Source organism: Gopherus evgoodei, chromosome 2 (genome assembly GCF_007399415.2).
Source record: "Gopherus evgoodei ecotype Sinaloan lineage chromosome 2, rGopEvg1_v1.p, whole genome shotgun sequence".
NCBI classification, from domain to species: Eukaryota; Metazoa; Chordata; order Testudines; family Testudinidae; genus Gopherus; species Gopherus evgoodei.
In genome coordinates this window covers 75,892,860-75,906,377 of record NC_044323.1, presented here as the reverse complement: position 1 = coordinate 75,906,377, position 13,518 = coordinate 75,892,860, and the positions used below count along the sequence as shown (strand labels likewise).

The window sequence follows — 13,518 nt, the reverse complement described above, 5'->3', positions numbered from 1 at the left end:
AGTCCCCCCACACCTCCTAACACCATCACCAAAGGAATCTGTCTGTTCCATTTAAATATTCCTGGCCTATTCATACAAGGGAAAATTTATTTCCCAGAGAACACAAATCTTTACACAAGGTTCTGAGCAGAAACGTACACATCTGCCCTCTTCTCTGACTTAATTAGGCCAGCAGAAGCAGCTGTATGTTAGTTTAAAAAATTCAAAACCAAAACTTGTTTCCATTCAACTGGATTGAACAGAAACAGCTTAGTTAACATACAAATAAAAGGCTTACCATATAGAAGTAAGATAGACAGCAGCATATTGTCCAAAAGACTGACCCAGTTTTCACAGACTTCACCTTTAAAAAAAAAAAAAAAATCAAGTATTCAAGAATTACAAGTTACAATATTAGACAAAGCAATTAAAAATAGCATTACAAAATTCTGTCACCCAAGCCAATAAATGTGCCCTTTTATGAAAAGTATGGGTTAAAGCAAAAAGACTCCCACAATCAGGGCTGGTCCACACTACGGGGGGGAAATCGATCTTAGATACACAACTTCAGCTACGTGAATAACATAGCTGAAGTCGAATATCTAAGATTGGATTACTCGCCCGTCCACATCGCGCGGGATCGATGTTCGCGGCTCTCCCTGTCGATTCCGGAACTCCGTTGGGGTTGATGGAGTTCCGGAATCGATATAAGCGCGCTCGGGGATCGATATATCGTGTCTAGATTAGACGCGATATATCGATCCCCGAGCAATCAATTTTAACCCGCCTATACGGCGGGCAGTCTGGACGTGGCGTCAGTTTGTATTTTAGGAATTTAACTGTCCACCTTCAAAATTCATGGATGTAGTTCAGAAAGACATCTTCCATAAAATAAAGCAACAGTGCAATTCGGTTCACCTGCATAAGGCCAATCAACCATAATAGCCTATATCCAACTTTTCATTCAAATTGGTGCTAGGACATGACACACCAGTTCAGTGGTTCTCATCCTATTTACCATTGTGGGCCCACATACGCAGCTCTCTGTGTGTTACGTGGGCTGCATCCACACAATATATATACTGCCTATATAGCCCTGAGGATGTCACATAGGCCTCAGGTGTGTGCTGACTGGGCTGCAAGCGGGCTGCGGGCTACAGGTTGAGAACCTCTGCATTAAGTACTTCAACCTCTGAGGCAGAATAATAGTTGCAGCATCTTTGTGCTACTTGAAGATTGGTGTAAACATGGAGCATATGGCCACTCCTCTGGATGATGACCATCACAACTCTCACCACCGCTGCTCTATCAGACCTTGTATCATATTATTAGGGTAAATGCTGTTCTATTCTGAAAAATAACTTTGAAAACTCACTTAAGGCTAGTGGGAATATGTAGGTATCAGTGAAGGCATAAGCTGAAGACAACGGGGTTCCACAGGTGTTGAGAGTATGATCTGACTTACAGATGATGTGCTAGATGTAAAGAACCCATTTTGACTGTGAGAGTCCATGACAAATTTGTTGGGCTGTCAAAATATTTCTTAATACAATACAATATTTTGAAGCTATGGTAACAATCACTGATCGATTCTCTTTTAGGGGTTGGTGGGAAGGCTCTGTATCCTTTATAGTACAGTAAACCTCAGTTGTGGATTACTACTGCTTTACCAGTCCAGTAGTCTTTATTATTTACTTTGAAAAATAACTACATATTTTTCTGTGCTTCCAAATTTAAGATGTCAACATTGTGTAGAATTTTGTTTTGATGAATTATTACACTGCTGAGTGTTGGGTAAAGCTGGATGTTTCGACAGCAGATAAGGAATACCTGGGGTTTCGGCTCATGAAATTGCGAAAGATGGGTTTGTGTTTTGGTACTACACCTCCTCTTTCCCTCTCCTTTGTGAGTAAGAGTAGAGATTGACTAAGTTTGGGGGGAGATGAGTGAACTTTTTGTTCCTTACCCCAGCAATGGTTGGGAGCAAGCAGGTCCTCACTGCAACCTGCCACAATATTTACAATTTCAACAACAACAAAAGAAGGCAGCCTACTGTTTGTACTAAGATCACCAGCAATGACTTATGGCTTGTTTACATGGGGAAATTTCCCAACGTAGCTAGAGCAGAATAATTATTCCACTACAGTTATGCAGGTATAAGTCCTTGTGTGGACACTATTCCAGAATAAAAATAATTACTTTTCTACAAAAGAAAAAGTTATTCTGACTGAGTTAAGTATAGCAGAATAAGCAGTAAAGAGTCCTGTGGCACCTTATAGACCAACAGACGTATTGGAGCATGAGCTTTCGTGGGTGACTACCCACTTCGTCAGATGCATGCATAGCAGAATAATTATTCTAGTAAATTTTAGCATGTAGATAAGTCCTTATTGTTGACATTTAAATTGTAATTAGACTTCAAAACTAACAGAATCAATTCACATCTCGCAGAACTACTTTTCTGGCTGTCTGCAGACTCAAAAATTGGGGATAATTTCCTTTAAATTTCTCTCTCTTCTGCTCTCTCACTTTTTTTTTTTTTTTTTTTTGTTAACAGTACTGTTTAGCAACTTTTCACGAGGGGGATGCCTGAACAAGTGATTGGACAGGAAATAGTTCTAGGGCAATAGATTATGTGATATTCTGTATCTTGAGATTGTGTGTTCTCATTTTTATACTATAACAAAATGTACACTATATTGTTGAATTAATCTGCACACTGAGTTGTAGTTTAGTTGATGGATATACAACTCTCGAAGTGTCCCTCCAACATACAATAAAACACTGCTCTCCTATTTTGTTCTGTTTATTCTGTAGTACATAAAGACTTTCATTTACAGAACAGCAATTGTGAATTGTGTGAATCACAATAACCATTGACTCTATTTTTATGCCCCAAAGCAGTGTGGCTAAATTAACTCAGTAAGTTATCCGCTGAACCACCCTACAATACAACACAATGCTATGCTTTATAAAATATAATGACTCTGTTTAGCTCTGGTTTAATTGCATGTGAGACAAGAACAATATTTGCGCTATATCAAAAGCACACGGCTATTAATGTGGACCGTGTTTGTCTGGCTCTGCCCCACATTGTCTAATATGTGTTCAGTTGTATCTGCTATGCAGAACTTCTCAGATTACTTACAATAGCCCAGAAAAAACCAGAAGCTTAATCCTGCCTGCCTCTTTTTGTCATGCAATGATACAGGAATGTGTTCAAGCCATGCTAGTAAGCAGACTGTTTGAAAAATGCTAACCTAACTCTATTTTCATCACTTCACACATAGCTACAGAATCAAATACAAGAAAACCACTGTTTGAGCTGAAAATGTAAACCCTTTATTGTTAGAGAATATCCCTTGAAAAGTAGCATGACGGGCTGATTGGTCAAACTGAGGAGCAACAGTGTGGCAGATGTTCATATGTTACTTTTAGGTGCCTGTCCAATCTTTCTCTAAACCTATTCTAGAAGGCAATGACAGTTATAGAAGGAAGACAAAAATTCTAAGGCTCCAAAATTGGATCCTAATGCAAAGGCCAGGAGTAAGGTCAGGAGAACAGAAAGAAAAAAATGAATCTGAGCAATTACTTACCCACAAATAGTACGTGAACTGCAGTGCAAAAATGGCTATGCCTTCATTGTCAAAGGATCCTGCTACTGATCGAGATATGTAACCTGGAACTATAGCAATAAAACAGGCAGCTAAAAGCCCTGCTCCTTGGTTCCACAGTTCTCTGGTGAGCAGAAAAGTAGAAATAGATGTAAGGCCGCTAAAAACTGGTGCCAGGAATACGCATACATCTCTTATGTGGACTGTGACGTTTAGCATATTTAAAATCCAATGTATAAGGCCTGCTGTCACCATCAACCCAGGGTAGACCTAGAAGAAAAGAGAAAGAAAGCCAAATTATAATATTTCAGGATTGCAGAAAGGGTTGATTGTAAATCTATTTGCATACAACAAAAGTTACTTATTTCTTGGTTGATGCCAGTCACATGCAGAGAAAAACAGAATTACTTTAACACTGCTTTCAACATATCTGATACAACAACTTAAGGCAATTTGCCACACTTTAAATTAAATTAAATGATTGTTGGCAACATGTGTAAGAAACCATTTCTTCCAAATAAATGATGAAGCAACACATACAGATTCAAATTGTATCTACCCTGGAAGTTGTTACAAGGAAGATGATCTTGTAGGTCAGGCACAAGACCAAGAGACGTACGTTCTATTTCTAGTAAAGCTAGTCAGAAAATTTCAAGCCATCTGAAAGTGATGCAAAATTGAAACATTTCCCAGAAACTTTAGGTACCGTTTCTTTAAATTTTTGTAATTTTTCAAACAGTTCTAAATTCCTAGTTCTATCATAGGCTTCCTATGTGACTTCTGCCAAATTGTTTAATCTTGCAGTGCTTCCATTTCCCACACCTGTAAAATGGGAGATATTTGCAAAATTCTGAAATGTAGGCTATGATTACGTCACTGCCTGTAAACAAACAACCCATCCACCCACCCTCAGATGGATACTATTTTATACATTTAAGTGCAAAGTATTTTAAACAGTAGGAAACTTTGCCTATGAAATATTTATAAAAAATTAAACAGAATAAAGATGACCTCCATGGAAGCGTAGTACAGATTTACATGAGTCTGTTGAATCTAATATCAACTATATCTACTATGTGATTTCAGATAATGATAAAACATTGTAAGTAATAGTTTTACTCTACAATATTAGGAGTTCATTGAAACAATGGTGCCTATACATTAGACTAGAACATTAAAAAACTTCAAATGCCTTAACTGCCTTGCGAAAACAATATAAGTAATGACAGGTTTCAGCGTATATAATACATTTCTGTTGAATTAAACTTTAACATGGGTATTCCCTTAAATATCTCCAAGACTTAGTTTCAGAGGTGAAACTCTGAAGTTGAACAAAAAACACCAAATATGTTAAGAGATCTTCTGAAATAAGCCAGGAATTAAAGATGAAATTATATTTTTAATCCATTTTAACAAGGATTTCCATAAGTTACATAGAGCTGATTTTGTTTAAAAATCAAATCACCATTTAATTTATTCCATAACACTCTGTAAACTCACTTAAATGGTATTTATTCTCTTATTACTGAAGAAAAGGTGCTTCTATGGGTTTTCAACACATTTGCCTGTCATTAGAACTCTTTACACCTTTCTGATCTCAGTCTTCCTTAAATCAATGACATTTCATTGTACCACAATTTGATGTCATTTAATTTTTTTCTATCCTTGCTGTTTAGCACTTTGCATCCACATTAATTTTCTCATTTATTTTTTATATTCCTTAGAAAATTTTTAGATTTCCCCCATTATTTTAAATAAAAAAAGAAAAGTATTTGCCTAGTGCAGACCAATATCATTTTCTATAGACTCAAACATCCACTTAAAGAAATATAATAGATCTAAACCTTGGCCATAAACATGAAAAAGCCAAGCATTATTCTTGGCTTCAATTGAAAAATACATAGTCATCTATTACATTAAAGAGATAGTTCTGTAATGATACATGCTACAACAAGACAACAGGATTGTGAACGAGTCATAATAGTCTCCATTACTGCTACTGAAAGTTGACATATAAGCATATACTACTCAGGTTTGGCTACAGATTGACAGTAAATTGTCTGTACTAGAGGTATAAAGCTGACATTGTATTAGTAGTAACTGAAATTCTTACTGTAGCTATTAGGGCAATTAAGAGCACACTACATTCAGTTTCTCCTTTAACCCATGTAGTAATTTTACTTGTAGTTATCCTGAATTTTTTTTAATTCATCAAGAAGTGATCATTCTCATACTTACAGTTCCACCTACTATTCTTCCCAGTGGATACCATGCTCTTTCATCAAACCAATTTAAAAATTCATAAAACCCATGGGATGCAAGATGATGTGTTGATCTATAGTTAAACCTAAAAAAGTAAAGAGAAATTTAGAATACTAACTTCAATTACTCCATAGCAACAGCAGCTAATCTCACCTCTTTCCATAACCTAGGAAACAGTTATTATAAATCAATATCTGGGTCAAGTGTCAAGACCCATACGTGTAAAAGAAATAAATACAGCATTCAATTTTGGACCTAAATACAGTTTGGAATCAAGTGGCCCAAAGTTATATTTTTCCCATTTATCCACTACAACAACATTGCTTGCAGATTTAAAACTGGCGTTTAAACACACCATGCAAAATGTGCCTCCCCCTACTTTCAAAAGCTTATGTTAAAATGTGTCAGACATTCTCTCATTTTCAACTTTACCCTAATCTCTGCACCATGCAAGTAATCAAATCTTTAAATGTAATGAATCAACAGATTATCCATTATAGCCAGACCACTTAGGATACTGGAAAAATTGGCTTCAGATCATGGCAGAATTTATTTGTCAATCCTTCATTCCTAAATTAAGTATATTGCTAGCATTTACTCTACTGCCAACTTTCAAATTATAGCATCAAGGTGAAGTAATATGGCAAGACAGAGAAAAGCAGTACCAACAGCACTCTGCATATAAACAGTACGCAATGTTATAGTCTGTTGGCCTGGACGTTATCCTCCATTTTAATATAAAAGAAAATTCTAAAAATAAGTTTTCTTGCATATATTTTCTGTAACCAAAGACCCAATTACCTTAAAAGTATAAGAAAAAGGAGCCCTCCCTTACACAAGTGTCTACCTATTCAGTTTAATATTTCACACCACATATACCCCCGAGTCAAGAGAGACTAGCATTTTACCCACACAGTGCAAGAGCACTCAAGATCCTGCTTACCTGAAAACAATTTTAGCATCTGAAAGACATCTAAATATATGTTATCATCAGTGATTTTAATCACACGACAAAGGAGCACAAGAAACTGAAATTCAGTTACAGAGGTCAGCAGATTGCAGGTTCACATTTACTGAGCCAACCATCAGTCAAGTGAGGTTGTAAGCAGATTTTTTTAATATAATATTTTCAACAGACACTCCTATGGGATAAATAAGATACTGTATTGGATAAGCTCACAGATAAGATACTGTGTACTATAAGAAGAAACCAACTATGTTTATATAAGAAAATTCATAAACATCAATCTTTCTGACCTAGAAAGATTCAATCATATAAAGCGACGAGCCTTTAATTTCTAATAAGCTTCAAACTATTCCCATTTGACTAGATTGCTAAAAATATTAATTCTTCAGTTCTGAATTGTCAACATTAATATGATATGTTAAACAACATACCTGTAAAATTAGTCTCTTATCTAAGCACAGCAAAGGTTTATCATTAATTTGATTAGTGTCAGTAGTATGCCCAGCACTGCACATGATGAAAAGGAAGACGTGGACCCAACCTCAAGAAGCTAACAATCTAAACAGCTCACATAAAATGCACAGGACAACCCAGTGGCTGGTTGTCCCAGTGGCAAGTCTTTTTTTCCCCAATGAGTTGCTGATAACATATTTACTGATATAGTTTAGTTTAGAAATCCTTTAACAAAGCCTCAATTGGATGCTAAAAAAAGACAGCTAATATTTATTGTGCCACAATTCCAAGACTGCTTAAGTGGATGAAATAGGAAAAAAACATTAACCTCCTCCTTGTGCGGCAAACTGCTGTTAAATATGCACAACTGTCCTCAGTGGAAAGTGAACTTTAACATCTGTACTTCCTGCTTTGGGAATATAATCTTAAATCTTTAATGAGCACTGTCAACTGCCAATGAACACTAGTGAAGAAATTTCTTTTTATTTATAACATTAGGATGGAAGAATTTAATATTCCGCTTCTCCCTAATATACTTCTGACAGATATAAAATAAACTAACTCCAGCTTTCCAAAATGGACTGTGATACCTGTCATAAAATAAAAATTTACAAAAATACATATTTCAAGATTTCGTAGTTGAAATGAACAGCAATATTACATTAATTTTGTACCTTGACAAGATGTACAGTAAGTGTTGGGAGTGGCCATGCAGAACATTATAAATACAGTATGTAGATCAGAAAACCAGAATATGAATACTACAATTCTTCTAAACTGCAATATTTAGTATTCCTATACTGTAACAATGACTATTCACAGAATTTAAAAACTTTGGGGAGATACATACACTAATGGGAGTTGTGGGAAAATCAGGCCATTTAAAAGGCTACATATGGATTTAAACAGGTTAACTACAGGCATCTCACTTTCTATTTTTTTTTACCCAAGGCATTACTTTTCCCCCAAGAACCTCACAAATGAAAACCATCCAAGATTTGTGCATTCAAAAACTTTCAGGTTAAAGCTCGTAAGTTATGCTATACATACTGTACATCAGGGGTCTCAAACTCAAATGACCACGAGGGCCACATGAGCGCTAGTTCAGTGGCCCGAGGACCGTACCACTGACACCCCTCCTCCACTGCCCCTGGCCCTGCCCCCACTCAACTCCTTCCATGAGGCCCCGCCTCCTCCCACCCCTTCCCTGCCTCCATTCCAACTCCTTTCCTGAAGTCTGGACCCCAACTCCGCCCCCTCCCTGCCCCCAGAGGGTGCATGAAGGGTGTAGCGGAGGTTCAGGGCATGGAATTGAGGTGCTGCAAGGAGTTGAGGTGCAGGCAGCGGGCTCAGGGTGCAGAAGGGGTGTGGGATGCAGCAGGGAGCTCAGGGCAGAGGGCTGGGGTGCAGCAGGGGGTTCAGGTTCAGGCAGGAGGCTCAGGGCAGGGAGTCTGGGTGCAGCAGGGGGTTGAGGTTCAGGCAGGGGGCTCAGGGAAGGGGATTGGGGTGAAGAGGGGTGTGCGATGCAGCAGGGGGCTCAGGGCAGGGAGTTGGGGGGTGGGGTGCAGGAGGGCTTTGGGCTCTGGGGTGGCAGCGGCACACATCGGGGCCAGGCAGGCAGGCTGCCAGCCCCGGCCCTGCTCCGCTCCGGGACGTAGCTGGAACCATGTTCCTGCAGCCCTGGGGGATGGAGACGCAGGGCTCTGCACACTGCTTGCCACGCCTCGAGGTACCTCCCCCGAAGCTCCCATTGGCTGCGGTTCCCCGTTCCCAGCCAATGGGAGTTGTGGGGGCAAAGGGGGGCAGTGTCTAGAAGCCAGGGCAACACATGGATGGAGACCTCTGCTTCCTCCTTCTTCCCCTGCGCTGCAGGGACACGATATCAGTTGCTTCAGGGACCGGTACAAGGCTCGAAGAGGGCAATCCCATGGGTGTAGTTTACCCACCCCTCTGCTGGAGGTAGGCCGAGGGGGGGGGGAATGGGCCCTTGTGGGGCCACAAGAAATAGCCCCATGGGCTGTGTGTTTGAGACCCCTGCTATACATCATGAACTAATGATGGCATTGTCAAATAGTCTAATTTTATTTCAAACAAAAAATGGTTAGTTACCTTACAGTAACTGTGGTTCTCTGAAATATTTTGCCCACACAGATCCCATGCTAAGTGTGCATGAGCCCCAGGCACAGGAGATCAGATTCTTCTGGTCGGTAATGACTGTTGAGGTTGAGCATATGAGCTGCATGTACTTGAGCCCCTCTGATGACAGCACAGAAGGCAGAATGGCTCCAACAGACACTGTTTCTTCCACCAATACAGAAGCCCCTAGGCCAGTGGTTTCCAACCCATGGGCTGCTTGCAGCCCAATCAAGCACACAGCTGAAGTCCATGTGACATCCTCAGGGCCATACAGGTAGTATATACATTGTGTGGATGCGGCCCACATAACACAGAGAGCTGCATATAGAGCCCACAGTGGTAAACAGGTTGAGAACCACAGTCCAAGCCAAAAGACTTCATACAAGAATGTGTGTGTGTGTGGCGGTGGTGGGGCATCATGGGATCACGTCTTCTCTATGAATTGAGATAGCTCTTTAGTTATTATGTCAGTAGTGCTGCACATCATGTAAGTGGTGCTGCTTGTAAGGATTTTTTCTCTAAGTATTTGTCTATATAGGTCCCATTCTAGGAGACAGGCAAGAAGCAGTCTCTCTGGTGAGTGCCAGCAAATGGTGAATTAGTGCAAGGTGCAAATGCTGAATCAGTTCTAGAGGCTGACACTTGAGAATGATGAGCTTAAAATGTATGTATGGAAGTCCAAGTAGCAGCCTTACAGATTTCAAGTAGAAGAGATGACTTTTGAAATGGCTGAAAAGATTGCCTGAATTCTAATAAAATGTGCTTTGATATGAGATGGGTGGAGTCAACTTATTCAGTTCATAACAAAATTCAAATACAGTCTGATACCCCTTTTGAGAGTCTGTTGAAAAAACCCACCCTCTGGATTTATTACAAAAGGTACAAAAGGTGTGATCTGTGGAACAGTTTTGTCCTACTGAGGTAATACAGATAAGCTCTTAATATGTCCATATGTGGAGTTTAGTCTCTGCCAGGGACTAGTAAGGTCTTGGAAAGAACTAAATGAATCAAATTATTTAAATAGAAGTCTAGCCCACTTTAGGCAGAGTTTAGAATGAAAATGAAGAATAAACTATCCTTCTGGGAAGTGGCATAGGCGGCCCTACATGAATGCCTGACTTTCGCTCACTCTGAACAGAAGTAATAGCCACCAACAATGCAATCTTAATAGAAAATGGTACACAGAACAGGAGCACATCCAAACTGTGAGATGTAGACTCTGGATCCGGGTGTCAAATCAGACCTTCATCCTGTGACATGATGTCCAGAATGACTAGCAGCTTGAATTGTGGTTGAAAGATTTAGGTGTATCATCTCTAAGTACCAAACTGCAGTGTCTACAACAGGGCTATTAACATAACTTGCTGCCCTGTCATGTCATAATTTCCTAAGGACTCTGGGGATTTAAAAGGCCTGGAGGGAAAATGCATAGATTTGATTCTTGTTCCACTGAATCAGAAATGAATCTGAGATGGGGACTGGACTTATTCCTCCTATGGAGCAAAACGTGAGATTTGTTGCTTAGACTAGTCATGAATATGTCTATAGTGGGAAAGCCCCACTTCTGAAAAATTCTCTGAAAGACAAAATCCTTGGAGGATGATTCATGAAGAGATTAGCATTTCTGCTGATCTGATCTGCTAAACTGCTTTGGACCTCAGGTAAGTGCAGAGCTCCTTCAGTCATGTTTTAAAACAATCGAGTTTTGTAGCGAAGACAAAAGAGAAAAGAAGAGGAAAACACACCAGTCTTGTTGATTTTAACTACTACTATTCAGAATCTAGTGGACAGCAGTGAAATTGGCTGCAAGGTCAATACTCTCCTGCCATTCGGGAAAGCTCTGAGCAGCAGTGACAGGCACTGATGCTATTCATGGGGGAAGAGGACTCAAAATGAAATCTGGGAGAACAGTGGAAACACACAACCCACCCACCCTTCCAGACAACCATAGTCAAATAAAGGGATAAAATGGTAGGAGACCATCATTGCATTGGCAGCTACAAACTTCGGAGGAGTAGTGAACAGAAAAAGAATACTCCTTTTCCCTTACAGCAGCAAGGGGATAGGATTAGGCTGTAAATTTACCAGATATCTACTAGACAGAGGATGAAACAGGGTGGATAAAAATCAATGATTAAAAAAATAATCTTTTTTTTTAAATTTAAATCGGATTTTTTGATAAAATTATTTTGGAGGAAAAAATCTATCTAAAGATAGCTTTAATTAAGATACATTATAGCTCAAAGATATCTCATTATGGAATAGGGATTATAAACTCTAATTCTATAGTATGAGACAATATATTCATGCAATGTTTAAGAAAAGTTTTGTAAATGAATTTCAATAGTTCATGGATTAGGGACCCAATCTTATGAGGTTCCAGGGGCTTCTGTATAGATTAATCTTTCTATCTACCCAAAGGGACTCAGTGCTCAGCCTAGAAAATACCATCAGAGATGCTTTGTTTTGCAGTTCTCAAACTGTGGATTTGTGTCTCCAGAGATAACATGCTTATTAACAGCAAAAATGTTTGAAAATAAACAAACAATATATAGAGGTGAGAAATAAGAGACCCCAACCCTACTGTCCCTCTGCAAATTTGTGTACAGAGTGTCAATCCCTTACCTCTCTCTAAAAGTACGAAGTTTCAAAAAGTTCAATGACTAGAAGATTGTTGGGGACGGACTAGATCTGGACAAGGGAAAGAAGCTTGGAGATAAATATGAGAAGGGAGGGACAGGCAGTAGAAAAAAAAGTGAAACTGTTTGAGCAGCATATTCCAGAAGTCTTGAGGTCTTTCTGAGTGTAGCCTTCATTGATTTGAGATCTACCATACCATTCTTTCACTAGAAAGGAAAGCCTATAATGGCAGCAGGCCGTAAAAGAGACCCAGTTTGGGAATATTTTAATGAAGCTTCTCTACCTGCGGGTAAGACAGGCATGCATGCAAAATGTAAACAATGCAACAAAAATGCAAGCCCTGGTTGCCTGAATGAAACAACAGCATGAGAAGTGTTCCTTCTCAGGAGGAAGCTGCGTTGAAGATGATGAAAGGAACATGTCTGAACATGCAGGATCTTCAGGTTGGTAAACTTTTCTATTTCATACTTCTTTCTTAAGGACTGCCTGTCTTCCTTCTGGACTATTCCTGAACTCTCACTTTGAGCAAAAAATATAATTGTTACTCTATAGTACTATCATTTTGGATGCAGTTGTGATAAAAAATAAATAGCTGAAATAGGCAGATCTCCCTTTTACAATTTCACCTTTAAAGTAGTACTGAGTGTCAGTGAATGCAATGAGTAATGCTAAATGAGCAGTGTAGTAGCAATAAGTAAAATAACTGCACTGACTTATTTAGTTTAGAAGAATCCATCCTCAACATACAGGATTCTGAAGACTAGCCACCTTCAAGATCACCATCGTCTACAGTTTCAGAGTTATCTGCCAACGACAGCGTTTCAGTCACATCATGTATGTCACATAGCCACAGTATATCACCTGTAGCAAAAAGGAAAAAAAAAACTCCATCATCCAGAAACAACCATAGAAAAGTTTGTGATAAGAACCAGCAGATTACAAAAAGAGGTAACTCTCCTTTCCGTTTCATTGAGAACCCACACTTCATTAACATGGTTCAGTCATTAAGACCAGGATACAGTCCACCCAACAGAGCAGATGTTGCAGGCAAATTGCTGGATAAAGTGTATAAAAGAGAAATTGAGCAGTGTGCAAAAGGCCTAGATGGTGAAATTGTTAACCTGAGTCTTGATGGGTGGAGCAATGTCCACAATCATCCTGTGTATGTGCTTGTGTGACAACAGAAGAAGGAAATGTCTTCCTTACAGAAACAATTGATATGGAAATGCACACACATCAGAATACTTACAAGTAGCAGCAGTAAAAGCTATAACTGTGAAAAAAAATCGAATGTCTAGTACGCAGCTTGGTCACAGACAATGCTGCAAATGTATCCAAGATGAGAAGAAATTATTTAGAAGAGAGTGAAGACAGTCCCAAGTTAATAACATACGGATGCAGTGCTCATTTGATGCACCTCCTAGCCAAAGACTTCAGTGTTGCAGAAATAAAGGCTAATGTTGTTGA

General features: G+C 39.1%; 1 protein-coding gene across 1 annotated transcript in view; it reads right to left on the bottom strand.

Moving 5' to 3' along the window:
- The window catches only part of STT3B (STT3 oligosaccharyltransferase complex catalytic subunit B), an 87,458-nt gene that overhangs the window by 49,226 nt on the left and 24,714 nt on the right, over positions 1-13,518 (bottom strand). The window contains exons 2-4 of the mRNA XM_030551006.1: positions 5,832-5,940; positions 3,576-3,863; positions 278-343 (exon numbers count right to left, since the gene is read on the bottom strand). Coding sequence (XP_030406866.1) covers positions 278-343; positions 3,576-3,863; positions 5,832-5,940 — 463 coding nt within the window. The remainder of the gene's footprint in view (positions 1-277; positions 344-3,575; positions 3,864-5,831; positions 5,941-13,518) is intronic.